Raw genomic sequence first — 13,318 nt, 5'->3', positions numbered from 1 at the left:
CCTTCCCCGAGGTGGAGGAGACGGAGGTCGGCCGCATGAGGCAGCAGCTCCTCAAGTTCCACAACGACCTGCTGGTGGCCGAGGAGAGGGATTACCAGATGAACTACCAGCTGGAGTGGTGAGGAGGGAGAGGGGAACCAGGGGTCAACTGCACCTGGTGTGGGCAACTCCAGCTAGGTGTGCTTCTCCTCCTCTCCCTTCCTCTCCTCTTGTCATCTCTCCTCTCATTTCATTTCATATTGGTTCTCTTCTCTTCCCCCCCCTGCGCTCTCCTCTCCCCTCCTCCACATTGCTCTCAACACTCCTGTCCTTGTTTTCCAAAGGCCAAGCACACCCTCTGAACACTGCATGGAAAAGAACACTGCACTCCACAGAAAACCCTCACACACACACACACACGCACACACACACACAGACACACAGACATGCATTCAGAGATCTAGGGCCAATGAGAGGACACCGTAACATTGCTAAGCAACTAATAAAACAAGCCGGGGGAAGGAAGATGAAAGAAGCAGTGCTTCATCATTTACGGTAACGAGCTTGAGACCACAGAGGAGAGAGAGCTACATCACAGAGACTAGGAACCTTTCCTCTCTCCATAGACACGCATGGATACGTCAGCCGACGAGGGCCAATGCAGTCCTCGCTAATAGTTTGTCCTCCTTACGCCGGAGTGAAATACGGAGTGAGAACCAGGCACTCTCCGTTCTCCCAGGGCGTCGCAAGGCACCCGGCAGTCTGTTCTCTCCTCATATATTAGTCAGTGAATGGTAATGATTGTGACAGTGAGTTTGGCATGCTCACCCTTCCTCTCCTCCACTCCACCTCCTCTTCCCCTCCACAGTGAGCTGGCATGCAGATGACTGACAGATGCTTGTCCTTAAAGCATTGTCTCATGCCCTTGATCAGCAGCCAGACAGCGACTCTGGAATGCAGATTTTGGCGGGCCAACTGTCGTTCCAATATCTTTTGAGGTCTTTTTCTGGATTGTGTCAGGATGCAATTCGACAGGGTAGAGCGCGTGTGTCTATTCTGTGAGGTGTTTTTTAATCAGTCTTCTTTGAATACGGTATGATTTTGATGTCCGGTGCTAGGACCCCATCTTACTGTGTGATACACACTCCACTACCTGTCGGACTGGACTTCCTCGTCTGAGAAATGCTTCACGCTCTTAACGAGAAACAAGACGTTAAAAACGGTCACTTCTCTTACAAAATTCTGAGAATGAGATAGGATGATTGAACTTCCCCAAACTAAAATGATTCTGTTCCTCTTAATTCTGAGAATTAAATATACCTTGATGTGTTTTAATGACACACACTTTTTTGTTGTTGTCTCTTTTTCAGCTGCGTGGAAGAGAAGGCCTGCCTGGAGAAGGAGTATGAGGCTCAGCCCAAGCCTGTAGTAAGTTCACCCCAGATCTCCTCTCCCTGGCCCTCACCAGAGCAGGTCCCAGCCGTCACCAGAGCAGGTCCTAGCTGTCACCAGAGCAGGTCCCTAGCCGTCACCAGAGCAGGTCCCAGCCCTCACCAGAGCAGGTCCCAGCTGTCACCAGAGCAGGTCCCAGCCGTCACCAGAGCAGGTCCCAGCCCTCAACAGAGCAGGTCCCAGCCGTCACCAGAGCAGGTCCCTAGCCGTCACCAGAGCAGGTCCCAGCCCTCACCAGAGCAGGTCCCAGCCGTCACCAGAGCAGGCCCCTAGCCGTCACCAGAGCAGGCCCCTAGCCGTCACCAGAGCAGGTCCCTAGCCGTCACCAGAGCAGGTCCCAGCCCTCACCAGAGCAGGTCCCAGCCGTCACCAGAGCAGGTCCCAGCCGTCACCAGAGCAGGTCCCAGCCGTCTACCAGGACGCCCAGGGTGTGACAGCATTGTCCCCTGGCGCCCTTCTGACACAGCGTAGCGTGTCTGACAGGGGAACGTGGGGCACAGCTGGGAGCGCCTTGTCTCTAATCCAGGATTTACAAGACAGGCTCATTAACTGAGCATTCCCCATGATATCGCTCTCCTCTAACGCATCTTTTGCATGGATGATTTATTTTGTTTGTAATTAATACAAGAGATAATGACGAGGGTGTTCTGCAACAGACGAGAGCAGAATCTTAAGAGGGGGCTGTCACTTGATCATAGATAATAAAGAAGATTTACTGCAAGAAAACAGCATAGATTATTGTATGCATATCCCCCCCCAAAAAATATCTTGCATATGTTTTGTACAAGTATACATTTGTGTCTCTCTTAATGCTTCAGGCTTGTAGAATGTGTTTGCGTGTATGTGAAATTGATTGCAACTTAATAACATCTCATCCATCATGAGTTTAATTAAATGCTTTTTCCTCAAGAATGGGAGGGATTGCATGATTTCCCGCTGCACTTTCCGTCAAGGCGCCTAAGCAACACACGCCTGCCGCCTTAACTACGCCGTAAAAATAAATTAAAAAGCGATATCCGCCGTGTTACTCAGTCCTGTTTTCTCCCTTCCATTCCAAAACGCCAGTCTCCCTTCTCTGCAGAACGCATTAGTCTATCGCACAAACTATCCCCCGCCCTCCCCAGATAACAGCACACAAATCATATCTTGTTTCCTTTAAATATTGGTCTTTGTGTACACAGGCTAGCATGTACAGTACAGTGTGTGTGTGTGTGTGTGTGTGTGTCCAGGAGCTGGAGAAGAGAGCCAGGCTCCTGAAGGAGAGCAGTGAGGAGCTGAGGAAGGAGGCGACCCAGCGGAGGCAGGAGATCAGGAGCCTGCAGGAGGACATGCAGGCCAGGCAGAGACTCCTGCAGAGGGAGCACAGGGAGCTGGAGGACAAGAAGGAGGTCATAGACATTCACCAGGTGAGCCAGGCTCTGCCGTCACTGCCATGGGGGTTTAGGGGTGAACTAGATTTACTCCCAACGAGGGATGTCTTTAAGAAGGATGCCTATGAGAATGATAGCAAGCAATAGGATGGTTAGCTGTAGGATAGATAGCTATGGGAGTGTTGGCTGTAGGATAGATAACGATAGAAATTGAGTAATGTGTGGGTATTTCCATAGCCAGTTATTGAATGGGGATTTCCATAGCCAGTTATTGAGTAATGTTTGTATGTGTGTGTGTGTGTTTCTCTGGCAGGCTGAGCTGGCACAGATTCTCTCTGTACCTATGCAGCTGAGTAAAGAGATAGAGAGAATAAACCGAAAGAAAACGTAAGTCTGTCTGAATTCCTTCCTGTCTGTCTGTCTGTCTGAACATCTCCTTCTTTGTCTGTCTGCATGTGTGACTGTCTGATGATCTCCCTGTCTGTCTGAAGATCTCCCTGTCTGTCTGAACATCTCCCTGTCTGACTGAACATCTCCCTCTCTTGTCTGCTGATGCGTCTCCTCAGGGAGGTGGAGAGGAGGAAGGCAGCGCTGCAGGAGCAGGCGGAGGAGCTGGCGGCGCTGCAGGGCCGTACGGAGGCCAGGAGCCGGGCCCTGGAGGAGGAGCGCAGGGAGGTGATGAGGGAGCTGGACGGGAGGAGGACCCTGCTGGAAGCCGCTGACAGGGAGCACAACATGCTGCTGAAGGAGCAGGACATGAACAAGGAGAAGGAGGCCCTCCTGATGGGACAGAGGTAGGAGGCTCTAGCTCTGAGGGCTGATGCAGGCAAGGGGAGAGAATAGTGGAGGAGGGAGAGAGGGAGGGATAAGAGGGAGGGAGAGGGATGGAGGAGGGAGAGAGGGAGGAGGGGGAGAGGGAGAGAGGGAGGGAGGAGGGAGAGGGAGGGAGGGAGGAAGGAGAGAGGGAGGGATGGAGGAGGGAGAGAGGGATGGAGGAGAGAGAGGGAGGGATGGAGGAGGGAGAGAGGGATGGAGGAGGTAGAGTAAAAAAAGTATATTAAAACTCTTGTATTTGATCTCTGTGTGTCCGTGTTGTAATCTTCTTCTTCTATAATCCCAGGGGAGTACAAGAACTGAATCTGAGTCACATCAGCGTGGAGAGGAAGAATGTGCACGACAGCCACTCCCGGAAGCTGAGAGAGAGAGATCGGCAGATCAGGGGCCTGAAGAAGATGGAGCAACAGCTGAAACTGGCCAATGACACGCTGGCGCACACCCAGGTCCTCTACAACAAGACCAAGTGCGAGGTAAGAGTTATCGAGCACAGATAAGATCCTCAACCTCAGGCCTTCGTACCGGACGTTCCTAGACGACCAATCACAGCCTGTCCTCACGTCTGGTGTTCGCTCCCAAAATACAGGAAATGGAACTTAGCCTCTTGAATCTGTTACTGCGTCCTAACAAGATGGGTGTCTCTGATTCATGAATGCTTCATCCACTAATTCATCCAACAACCTGGATTATCCAATCTGATGCATTTGCTGCTCCTAACAAATGTGTTGCGGTGATGTTGCTCTGAATCTCTCTCTCCCCCCCCCCCTGTTGAAGGGTGAGTCACCCTTTAAAAATGAACTGTGGAAGTTTTGATGACACTCCGGTAAATAGAAAAATGAAAGTACAGCCGGATAACTGTCAGCAAAACAGAAACCGCTCAAACATGGTGACGCATCTAGAACTTCCTTCGGTTCAGGAAAGTTCAGCAAAGTGTGGAGGAACTGCTTAATACCTGTTCTATTAATTCCAGTGAGGGGACCATTGGAAACCATGGTAGCCATTTATTCATTAAGAAATCTTTGTCCTAAACTCTATCTGTCAAATGAGGCAGTGAGTTAACACTTCACAGGCTCTCGTCCCGCTTGCTTGCTTGTGTTTTGTGGAGTGGTGCTGCTGTGACCTACATGGTGTTGTGGTCTCAGAGGGATGCCCTACCCCGGGGAGACAGTAACCTGCAGAGGAGGCTGGAACTGCAGAAGGAGGTGGAGACGCTCAAACAAAAGCTGATCCACCAGGTGAGTGTGTCATGTGTTGTGTTGAGTACGAGTGTGTGTTTGTGTGTGTGGTGGTTCCATGTGTTTACTTGTTTGTGTGTGTTGATAACGTGTATTCATATGTGTGTGTGTCTGTACGGTACGTGTGTGTACGGTACGTGTCTATATGTACTGTGTGTGTGTCTGTGTGTCTGTGTATGCTCCGTGTCTATATGTACTGTGTGTGTCCTCTGTCGCTCTGGATAAGCGCATAATAAAAGCCTAACTGTGTGTGTGTGTGTTTCCATCAGTCGTGTGCGGAGGTGGAGGCCCAGCTGATGGAGCGCTGCGTGGAGCAGGAGCAGGCCCTGGTGAGGGAGACCTTCCGCTGCAGGGAGGAGCTGCACATGCTGGGCTGCCTGGCCCAGATCAAGGCTGACGAGAGGGAGCACAAGTCCCGGGAGCTGCTCCGAGCCGGGGTAACACACACACACACACACACATGTAACCAACACACACACACATGTAACCAACACACACATGCACACATGGAACCAACATGCACACACGTGTAAACACGTGTAACCAACACACACTTCACACACACTTCACACGTAAACAAGATTATCTGGATCTCTCATGTCGGCAGAAACGGTACACCCGCATCAAACAGGAAGTGATGGGGAAGAGTCTGGTGATCCAGGAGCACAAGAAACAGAACCAGGAGATACAGGCCAGGTAACATTACCCTTTTCTCACCCCCTACCTCCATGTCCAGCTCACCTCCTACCTCCATGTCCAGCTCACCTCCTTCTCTTACCCCCTAACTCCATGTCCAGCTCACCCCCTACCTCCATGTCCAGCTCACCTCCTTCTCTTACCCCCTAACTCCATGTCCAGCTCACCTCCTACCTCCATGTCCAACTCACCTCCTTCTCCTACCCCCTACCTCCATGTCCAGCTCACCTCCTTCTCCCATCCCTTACCTCCATGTCCAGCTCACATCCATGTCCAGCTCACCTCCTTCTCCTACCCCCTACCTCCATGTCCAGCTCACCTCCTTCTCCTACCTCCATGTCCAGCTCACCTCCTTCTCCTACCTCCATGTCCAGCTCACCTCCTTCTCCTACCTCCATGTCCAGCTCACCTCCTTCTCCTACCTCCATGTCCAGCTCACCTCCTTCTCCTACCCCCTAACTCCATGTCCAGCTCACCTCCTTCTCCTACCCCCTAACTCCATGTCCAGCTCACCTCCTTCTCCTACCCCCTAACTCCATGTCCAGCTCACCTCCTTCTCCTACCCCCTACCTCCATGTCCATCTCACCTCCTTCTCCTACCCCCTACCTCCCATCCATGTCTAGGGAACCGCCTTCCCTCAACAGATGACTAATGTTTATTTTGTTCCATTATGGAAATACTGGTCTATTTCTGTAACTCCTGTGCCACTATTTTGTTATTGCCTGTTGTTTTGGGCTTCTAACTGCAAATGTTCTCCCTCCCTCCCCTCTCTCTTGCCCTTTCTTCAGACTGGGCGTGTTCGCCAAGCTGTATGACATCATCAAGGGCGACAGGAACAAGTGTGTGAACCTGATCCAGATGGCATCGCAGAGGACAGCGGAGATGAGGGAGAAGTTCAAGATCCTGGAGAACGAGATGGAGATCCTCAGGACCACAGTCGTCATCAAGGAGAAGTAAGGGGCTTCTGTCCATCCGTCTACCTATCTATCCGTCCATCCATCCATGTGTGTGTGTGTGTTTGCCCCCCCCGCCTCCAGGCTGCTGCAGAAGTCTCGTCTGAAGCACATCCACAGCCGCACCATCAGAGACAGCCTGAGGAACGACCTGGCCCAGGTGTCCTGGACGCTGCAGGACATGAGTCACAAGAGGCAGGAGCAGAAGCTGGACCTGGTGGAGCTCACGCGCATCATCAGCGTCCACGAGCAGAACCTGCTGCAGCTGCGCAAGACCCACGACGCCGCCGTGCAGAGCCGCAACGAGCGGTCAGTCTGACCTCCGCACGCCTCGTTGACCGCCCGCCCGCCATCTACCACACACACCTCACGCACACCCGGAGCCACACTAGTGTGTGTGCGTGTTAACGTGAGTGTGTGTTAATGTGTGTGTGTGTGTGTCCAGGGGCGTGCAGCTGCTGGAGCGTGAGGAGGAGATGTGTATCTTCTACGAGAAGGTGAACGTGCAGGAGAGCCTGATCAGAGATGGGGACGTGGCCATGCAGGCCCTGGAGGAGCACATACGGTCCCAGCAGATGAACATCAGCCAGGAGACACGGCAGATCCACCTCAGCAGGAAGCTGCTACCCTGCAAGAGAGACCTGGCGGAGGAGAGCACCTCACTGCAGAGACAGGTAGGAGCTGAACACTGTTAGGAACTGAACACTGGTAGGAGCTGAACACTGGTAGGAGCTGAACACTGGTAGGAGCATAACACTGGTAGGAGCTGAACACTGGTAGGAGCTGAACACTGGTAGGAGCTGAACACTGGTAGGAGCTGAACACTGGTAGGAGCATAACACTGGTAGGAGCTGAACACTGGTAGGAGCTGAACACTAGTATGAGTATAACACTGGTAGGAACTGAACACTGGTAGGAACTACATACAGGTAGGAGCTGAACACTGGTAGGAACTGAACACTGGTAGGAACTGAACACTGGTAGAAACTACATACAGGTAGGAGCTGAACACTGGTAGGAACTACATACAGGTAGGAGCTGAACACTGGTAGGAGCTGAACACTGGTAGGAACGAGATACAGGTAGGAATTAGACACAGGTAGGAACTAGATACAGGTAGGAACTAGATACAGGTAGTAACTGGGGAGGAAGAGCACCAGACTGCGGCACCTTACTCCAGATAGTAAACTTCTCTCAAGCCTGGCTCCTCAAGACAGAGAAACCACACTATGTAGAAATACCTCCATGAGTGTCCTTCAGCTGAATGTAAACTTTATCCATAAAAGCTTCCAAAATGCAGTTCTCCGCGTAGTAGTATGTGCCTCGCCCTGACTCAGCGGATCCCGTCCGCACCATGTATAGCCCTGCAGGGCACCGGGGAATGTCTCACCTCGTATCTCTGGCCCTCCATGCCTGCTACGCCACCACGTCCAAACACCGGCCCTTCCCTGTGTAAATATCTCAGCTGTTAATGCTGCTAGAGCTAAACATTTGGCTCTCTCGTTAATGGCGCCATCGCTCCTACTGCTCGATCCCCAAGCCGAGGTAGCGGGCTAGGCTGAGATCAGGACTCACACACTGGGACAGACATTGTCCTGTTGAAGGACTTGATTAATAGCAAGTGTTGAGGTCAATGAGTCGTGTCACCCTCTGGAAGCGTGTGAGTGAGACGGCCTGTCTGGCCCCAGGGGAGGGGAGGGATGCAGGCCTGCTGCTAGCCCCAGGGGAGGTGAGGGATGGAGGCCTGCTGCTGGCCTCAGGAGGGGAGGGATGCAGGCCTGCTGCTAGCCCCAGGAGGGGAGGGATGCAGGCCTGCTGCTAGCCCCAGGGGAGGTGAGGGATGCAGGCCTGCTGCTGGCCCCAGGGGAGGGGAGGGATGCAGGCCTGCTGCTGGCCCCAGGGGAGGGGAGGGATGCAGGCCTGCTGCTAGCCTCAGGAGGGGAGGGATCAAAGTAGTTCTTTAGTTCTGTAGCTTCCTTGATCCCTCCTTTCAGAAAGAGTTTTTCAGTGCTTCTAACTTGAGTCCAGAGTCTGTTGGGCTTGGATGAAAAGACCTCCTTTCCTGATATCCTGGTATTGAAGATCTGTCTCTGGCCTGGTCACACACACACACCTCAGCCAGTTGGGTCAGATTTGGGGTTTAATCCCACTGGTTTATCTATGGTGGTGTGTCTCACTGGAGGGTTTCTCAGGATCTCTGTGCTGGGGTGTGTGCACTAGAAGCCAGGCCGGGGGAGGAGCCAACAAGCTTGGAGAGGAGAGCTCTGTAACCAGATGAAGCTGAGTTTCAGTCTGGGCCAGATGGGGTCTGTCTTCTCTTTTACAGTTCAGAGGAAATAACCCCGTCATTCTCTGACAGGAAAGCACCTGATAGTCCGAGATATCCCTGAGGGCGTTACTTGCTACAGTACGAATGGCCCTCGTGTTTACAAATAATCTACTTTGGGAAATCATAGTCTAGGGAGTCAGGTGGCTGAGCGGTTAGGGATTCGGGCTAGTAATCAGAAGGTTGCTGGTTCAATTTCCGGCATGCTAAATAAAGTTGTGTCCTTGGGCAAGGCACTTCACCCTATTTGCCTCGGGGGAATGTCCCTGTACCCTTACTGTAAGTCGCTCTGGATAAGAGCATCTGCTAAATGACTAAATGTAATGTTTTAATATTAAGTTCCCTCAGGTTACAGGGTGGGGTACATGTTAGATGCAGGGGTTGTTCCCTTGGTGCTAACATCTTCAAAGCAGGATTGGGGGGACCATTACTGCTGTTAGCATATTGACCCTCAACAGCACATCAGATATGGCCTCCATGTGAAACTCAATATACACTAAAGAGCTTTTCAAAGACTTTCAAAAGAATTGGGCTGCTTCAGTGTAAACAGGGTGCTGTGTGAAGTCTGGTGTAGCTAGCTGGGAATGCGAGTGTGTGGGTTGCTAGGACACAGCAGCCCATAGAGAAGCATTAGGGAAGGTGTGGTCGCTCCCTCTGTCAGAGTTCTGTGGAATCTAAACTGGAGCCAGACCGCATGTTGTTGAGGAAGACTCGTGTCCAAACTGCCTGTGTGTGATTTACACTGGATTACATAGATACTCTCCACACACACACACACACACACACACACACACACACACCACACGACCAGAGGACCCGGTCACTAACCAGAGAGGAAGCAACGCTCCAGTGAAGCCCATCACATGACCATGACTGGGTGTTTACAGGGGGGGTCACCCCCCCCCCCCCCCCCCCCCTCCGGACGTGTCGTTCCACATTACCACACCTCTGGGATCAGCTGCTGTGCTCTCAGGGAAAAGGAGTCACTGTGTTCCACACCTCCCTGGTCCCTGCTGACCTCTCCCCTTCCCAGCCTGATGTGCTCTCTCATTAGAGAGGCCCAGCCAGTAGAGGCTGCTCTCAGCTCCACGCCCCCAGACCCACAGCCTCGCCCCCCCTTAACACACCCCTCAAACACACCTCCTCTCCCAAACTCCCTTAATTCCACATCCAACTGATCAAATAGATTTTCTTTCTTTCACACCAAACCTGATGTCTTGTTCTCTCCAACCCCCTCACCCTCCACCCACCCCCACCAGCTGTCGGAGTGTAGGGACCAGATGCTGGAGCTGGAGAAGGCTCTAGAAGACCCTGGGCAGGAGAACAGGGCCCGGGTCCTGGGGGGGAAGGACCCTTCGCCTGTGGAAATGATCAAGAAAATAGAACAGGTAACAAAAGCTCTGCAGGTGTGTGTTGATTGTGTGTGTGGGCGCACATGTGTATGTGTTGTGTTCACACGTGTGTGTGTTAGTGTACTGATTGGGTGTGGGCATTAATGGTGTGTGTTAATGGTGTGTGTGTGTGTTAAAGGTGTGTGTGTGTGTTAATGGTGTGTGTGTCTAGTTGGAGGTGCGCCTGGCGGAGCAGGAAGAGCTGCTTCTGGAGAAGGAGCTGGTCTATGATCAGGTGACCAGACTCTCCCGGCGAATCAGAGCTAAGGCTGAGAACGGCAAACAGGATACCCTGGACCTGGCCAAGAAGGTACGGGTTTGTCTCTCTCTCTCGCTCTCGCACACACACACACAGGTAGTGGAGCGTGGAAGCCCTTTATGAGGAGCGCAGGATCAGCATTACCTAAGTGTGTGTGTGTGCGTGTGCGTGCCTCCCAGGTGAACGAGCTGCAGGGCCGTGTGAAGGAGGTGACGCGGCAGATGATGGCGGTGGTGGCGGAGCTGTCCATGCGCCAGGCCTCCGCCATGTCCCTGCAGCAGGAGGTGAGGGAGGGCGAGCTGCAGCTGGACTCGTGCCAGCGCCGCCTGGCCCAGGGCCTGCCCCCCTCCCCAGAGCTGGAGGACCAGTGGCAGAAGATGCTCCGAGAGCAGGAGCGACGCCATGACGCCTCGCAGGACAGAGAGAGGGTACGCAGAACTCTCTGTGCAGTCCTCTAATACGTTACTGCATTCGTCTACAAACCCTCTCTCTATGGTTAGGACTCCAACCTGCAGGTGGAGCTGCTTCTGTACCGCCTAAAACCATCAAGTTTCCCTTTCAAACAAATAAGAATTGTTTCTTTGTTAACAATCGAATGAAAATGTATTTGTTTAGCCTTTTTAACAAGCAATGCCACAGAGGGCTTCACATACGCCCATAGAGCTGCCCCTCAGCCGACCTAAACCCTCAAGGAAGATGAGGAGAAACTCCCAGTGAAGCGTAACATCCAGCCTAAGCACCTTCACAGCCCCTCTCTGACCCCTGACCTCTGGCCTCCTTGTGTCATTTACATGTAGTCATTTAGCAGACACTCTTACCCAGAGCCACTTACAGTAAGTACAGGGACATTCCCCCCCGAGGCAAGCAGGGTGAAGTGCCTTGCCCAAGGACACAACGTCATTTGTCACGGCCGGGGAATCAAACTGGCAACCTTCTGATTTAATATCCCGATTCCCTAACCGCTCAGCCATCTGTGTCCCTAGCTGAAGGAGGAGGAGCAGAGGACGCAGCTCCCCAGCGGGGTGTACACCACGGCCGAGGCCCGGCCCAATGCCTACATCCCCCAGGGGGACGAGCTCCCGCTGCCCCGCCCCTACGGAGGCCTGGCGCCCTTCAAGCCCTCTGAGCCCGGGGCCAACATCAGACACGTCCGCAAGCCCCGGCTGAAGCCCATCGAGATCTAGGCCCACACACACACACACACACACACACACACACATTATAGACTGGCACCATTACACACCTTTACAGACCCACACACACACACACATTATAGACTGGCACCATTACACACCTTTACAGACCCACACACACACACACACATTATAGACTGGCACCATTACACACCTTTACAGACCCACACACACACACACACATTATAGACTGGCACGATTACACACCTTTACAGACCCACACACACACACACACACACATTATAGATTTATCACATACACACATACTATTACAGACTTACATGATCACACACACAATTACAGACTTGTATGATCACACACACACACCATTACAGACTCGGACACAAACAGACTCTTACATGAACTCAGTCACACCTTTGAGACAGGATATTTTGAAGAGTGCATGGGTCAGAGCTCTGAGAGAATCACTGCAGGGCCACGTGCCTCACGACATGTGATTCTCAGCACAGATCATTAAATACAGCTCTATTCTCCACACATAGCATCTCCTTCCTTCCTCCTACCAAAGTCTCGGACCAGACACAGTGCATATGTTTGTTATTGTGAGCTGCTGTACAAACACACACTTCAACTTACACTCAAAAACACTAGATAGTGTAAGTTGCATTGTGTATTTGATTTTGAGCTGGTTTGTGTATGTGATAGCTGGAGTGTGTGTGTGTGTGTGTGTGTGTGTGTGTGTGTGTGTGAGAGAGAGAGCTGGAATGTGTGTGTGTGTGTGTATGAGAGCTGGAGTGTGTGTGTGATAGCTGGAGTGTGTGTGTGTGTGTGTGTGTGTGAGAGAGCTGGAGTGTGTGTGTGATAGCTGGAGTGTGTGTGTGTGTGTGTGAGAGAGCTGGAGTGTGTGTGTGAGAGCTGGAGTGTGCCATGCATCTGGGTTTGATTGTGTTCTCCTACAGCTGGAAGTCTTTACTGGCAACGGTTTCATTTACAGCAAAGTAGACTAGAATGGTGAGAGACAGTCTTCTGGTACGTTAGTCCTCACTGGTATTTGGAGTTTGACAAATGGTAAGCACATGCTAAGGTGGTTTGTGTGTTAAGGTGGTGTGTGTGTGTGTTAAGGTGGTGTGTGTGTTGAAATGGTGTTTGTGTTGAGGTGGTGTGTGTGTATGTTTGAGAGATTCAACACTGGCCTTCAGGAGTTGTTGTGGTCCCGTTCAAAACAGTCGTTAAAGATGTAATAGAAGGTCTACTCATATCCTTGTCACCCTGCATCTCCTCCACTCTGCTGTCTACTCCACCCTGCATCTCCTCCACCCTGCATCCCCTCTCTGCTGTCTCCTCCACCCTGCATCTCCTCCACCCTGCATCTCCTCTCTGCTGTCTCCGCCACCCTGCATCTCCTCCACCCTGCATCCCCTCTCTGCTGTCTCCTCCACCCTGCATCTCCTCCACCCTGCATCCCCTCTCTGCTATCTCCTCCACCCTGCATCCCCTCTCTGCTGTCTCCTCCACCCTGCATCTCCTCCACCCTGCATCCCCTCTCTGCTGCCTACTCCACCCTGCATCTCCTCCACCCTGCATCCTCTCTCTGCTGTCTCCTCCACCCTGCATCCCCTCTCTGCTATCTCCTCCACCCTGCATTCTCTCTCTGCTGTCTCCTTCACC

General features: G+C 52.3%; 1 protein-coding gene across 1 annotated transcript in view; it reads left to right on the top strand.

The window, feature by feature from the left end:
• Positions 1–12,359, top strand: part of ccdc146 (coiled-coil domain containing 146) — a 23,973-nt gene extending 11,614 nt beyond the window's left edge. The window contains exons 4-19 of the mRNA XM_047023173.1: positions 1–118; positions 1,350–1,407; positions 2,661–2,837; positions 3,115–3,188; positions 3,368–3,595; positions 3,922–4,108; positions 4,778–4,870; positions 5,140–5,307; positions 5,478–5,566; positions 6,356–6,520; positions 6,605–6,829; positions 6,966–7,194; positions 10,106–10,234; positions 10,410–10,547; positions 10,676–10,924; positions 11,480–12,359. The exon at positions 1–118 is cut by the window's left edge and continues 92 nt beyond it. Coding sequence (XP_046879129.1) covers positions 1–118; positions 1,350–1,407; positions 2,661–2,837; positions 3,115–3,188; positions 3,368–3,595; positions 3,922–4,108; positions 4,778–4,870; positions 5,140–5,307; positions 5,478–5,566; positions 6,356–6,520; positions 6,605–6,829; positions 6,966–7,194; positions 10,106–10,234; positions 10,410–10,547; positions 10,676–10,924; positions 11,480–11,680 — 2,528 coding nt within the window. The 3' untranslated portion in view covers positions 11,681–12,359. The remainder of the gene's footprint in view (positions 119–1,349; positions 1,408–2,660; positions 2,838–3,114; positions 3,189–3,367; positions 3,596–3,921; positions 4,109–4,777; positions 4,871–5,139; positions 5,308–5,477; positions 5,567–6,355; positions 6,521–6,604; positions 6,830–6,965; positions 7,195–10,105; positions 10,235–10,409; positions 10,548–10,675; positions 10,925–11,479) is intronic.
• The last annotated feature ends 959 nt before the right edge of the window (positions 12,360–13,318 follow it).

The sequence above is a fragment of the Hypomesus transpacificus genome, chromosome 7 (assembly GCF_021917145.1).
Source record: "Hypomesus transpacificus isolate Combined female chromosome 7, fHypTra1, whole genome shotgun sequence".
NCBI classification, from domain to species: Eukaryota; Metazoa; Chordata; class Actinopteri; order Osmeriformes; family Osmeridae; genus Hypomesus; species Hypomesus transpacificus.
The sequence above is the reverse complement of the archived record's forward strand: the minus strand, read 5'-3'. Positions and strand labels throughout refer to the sequence as shown.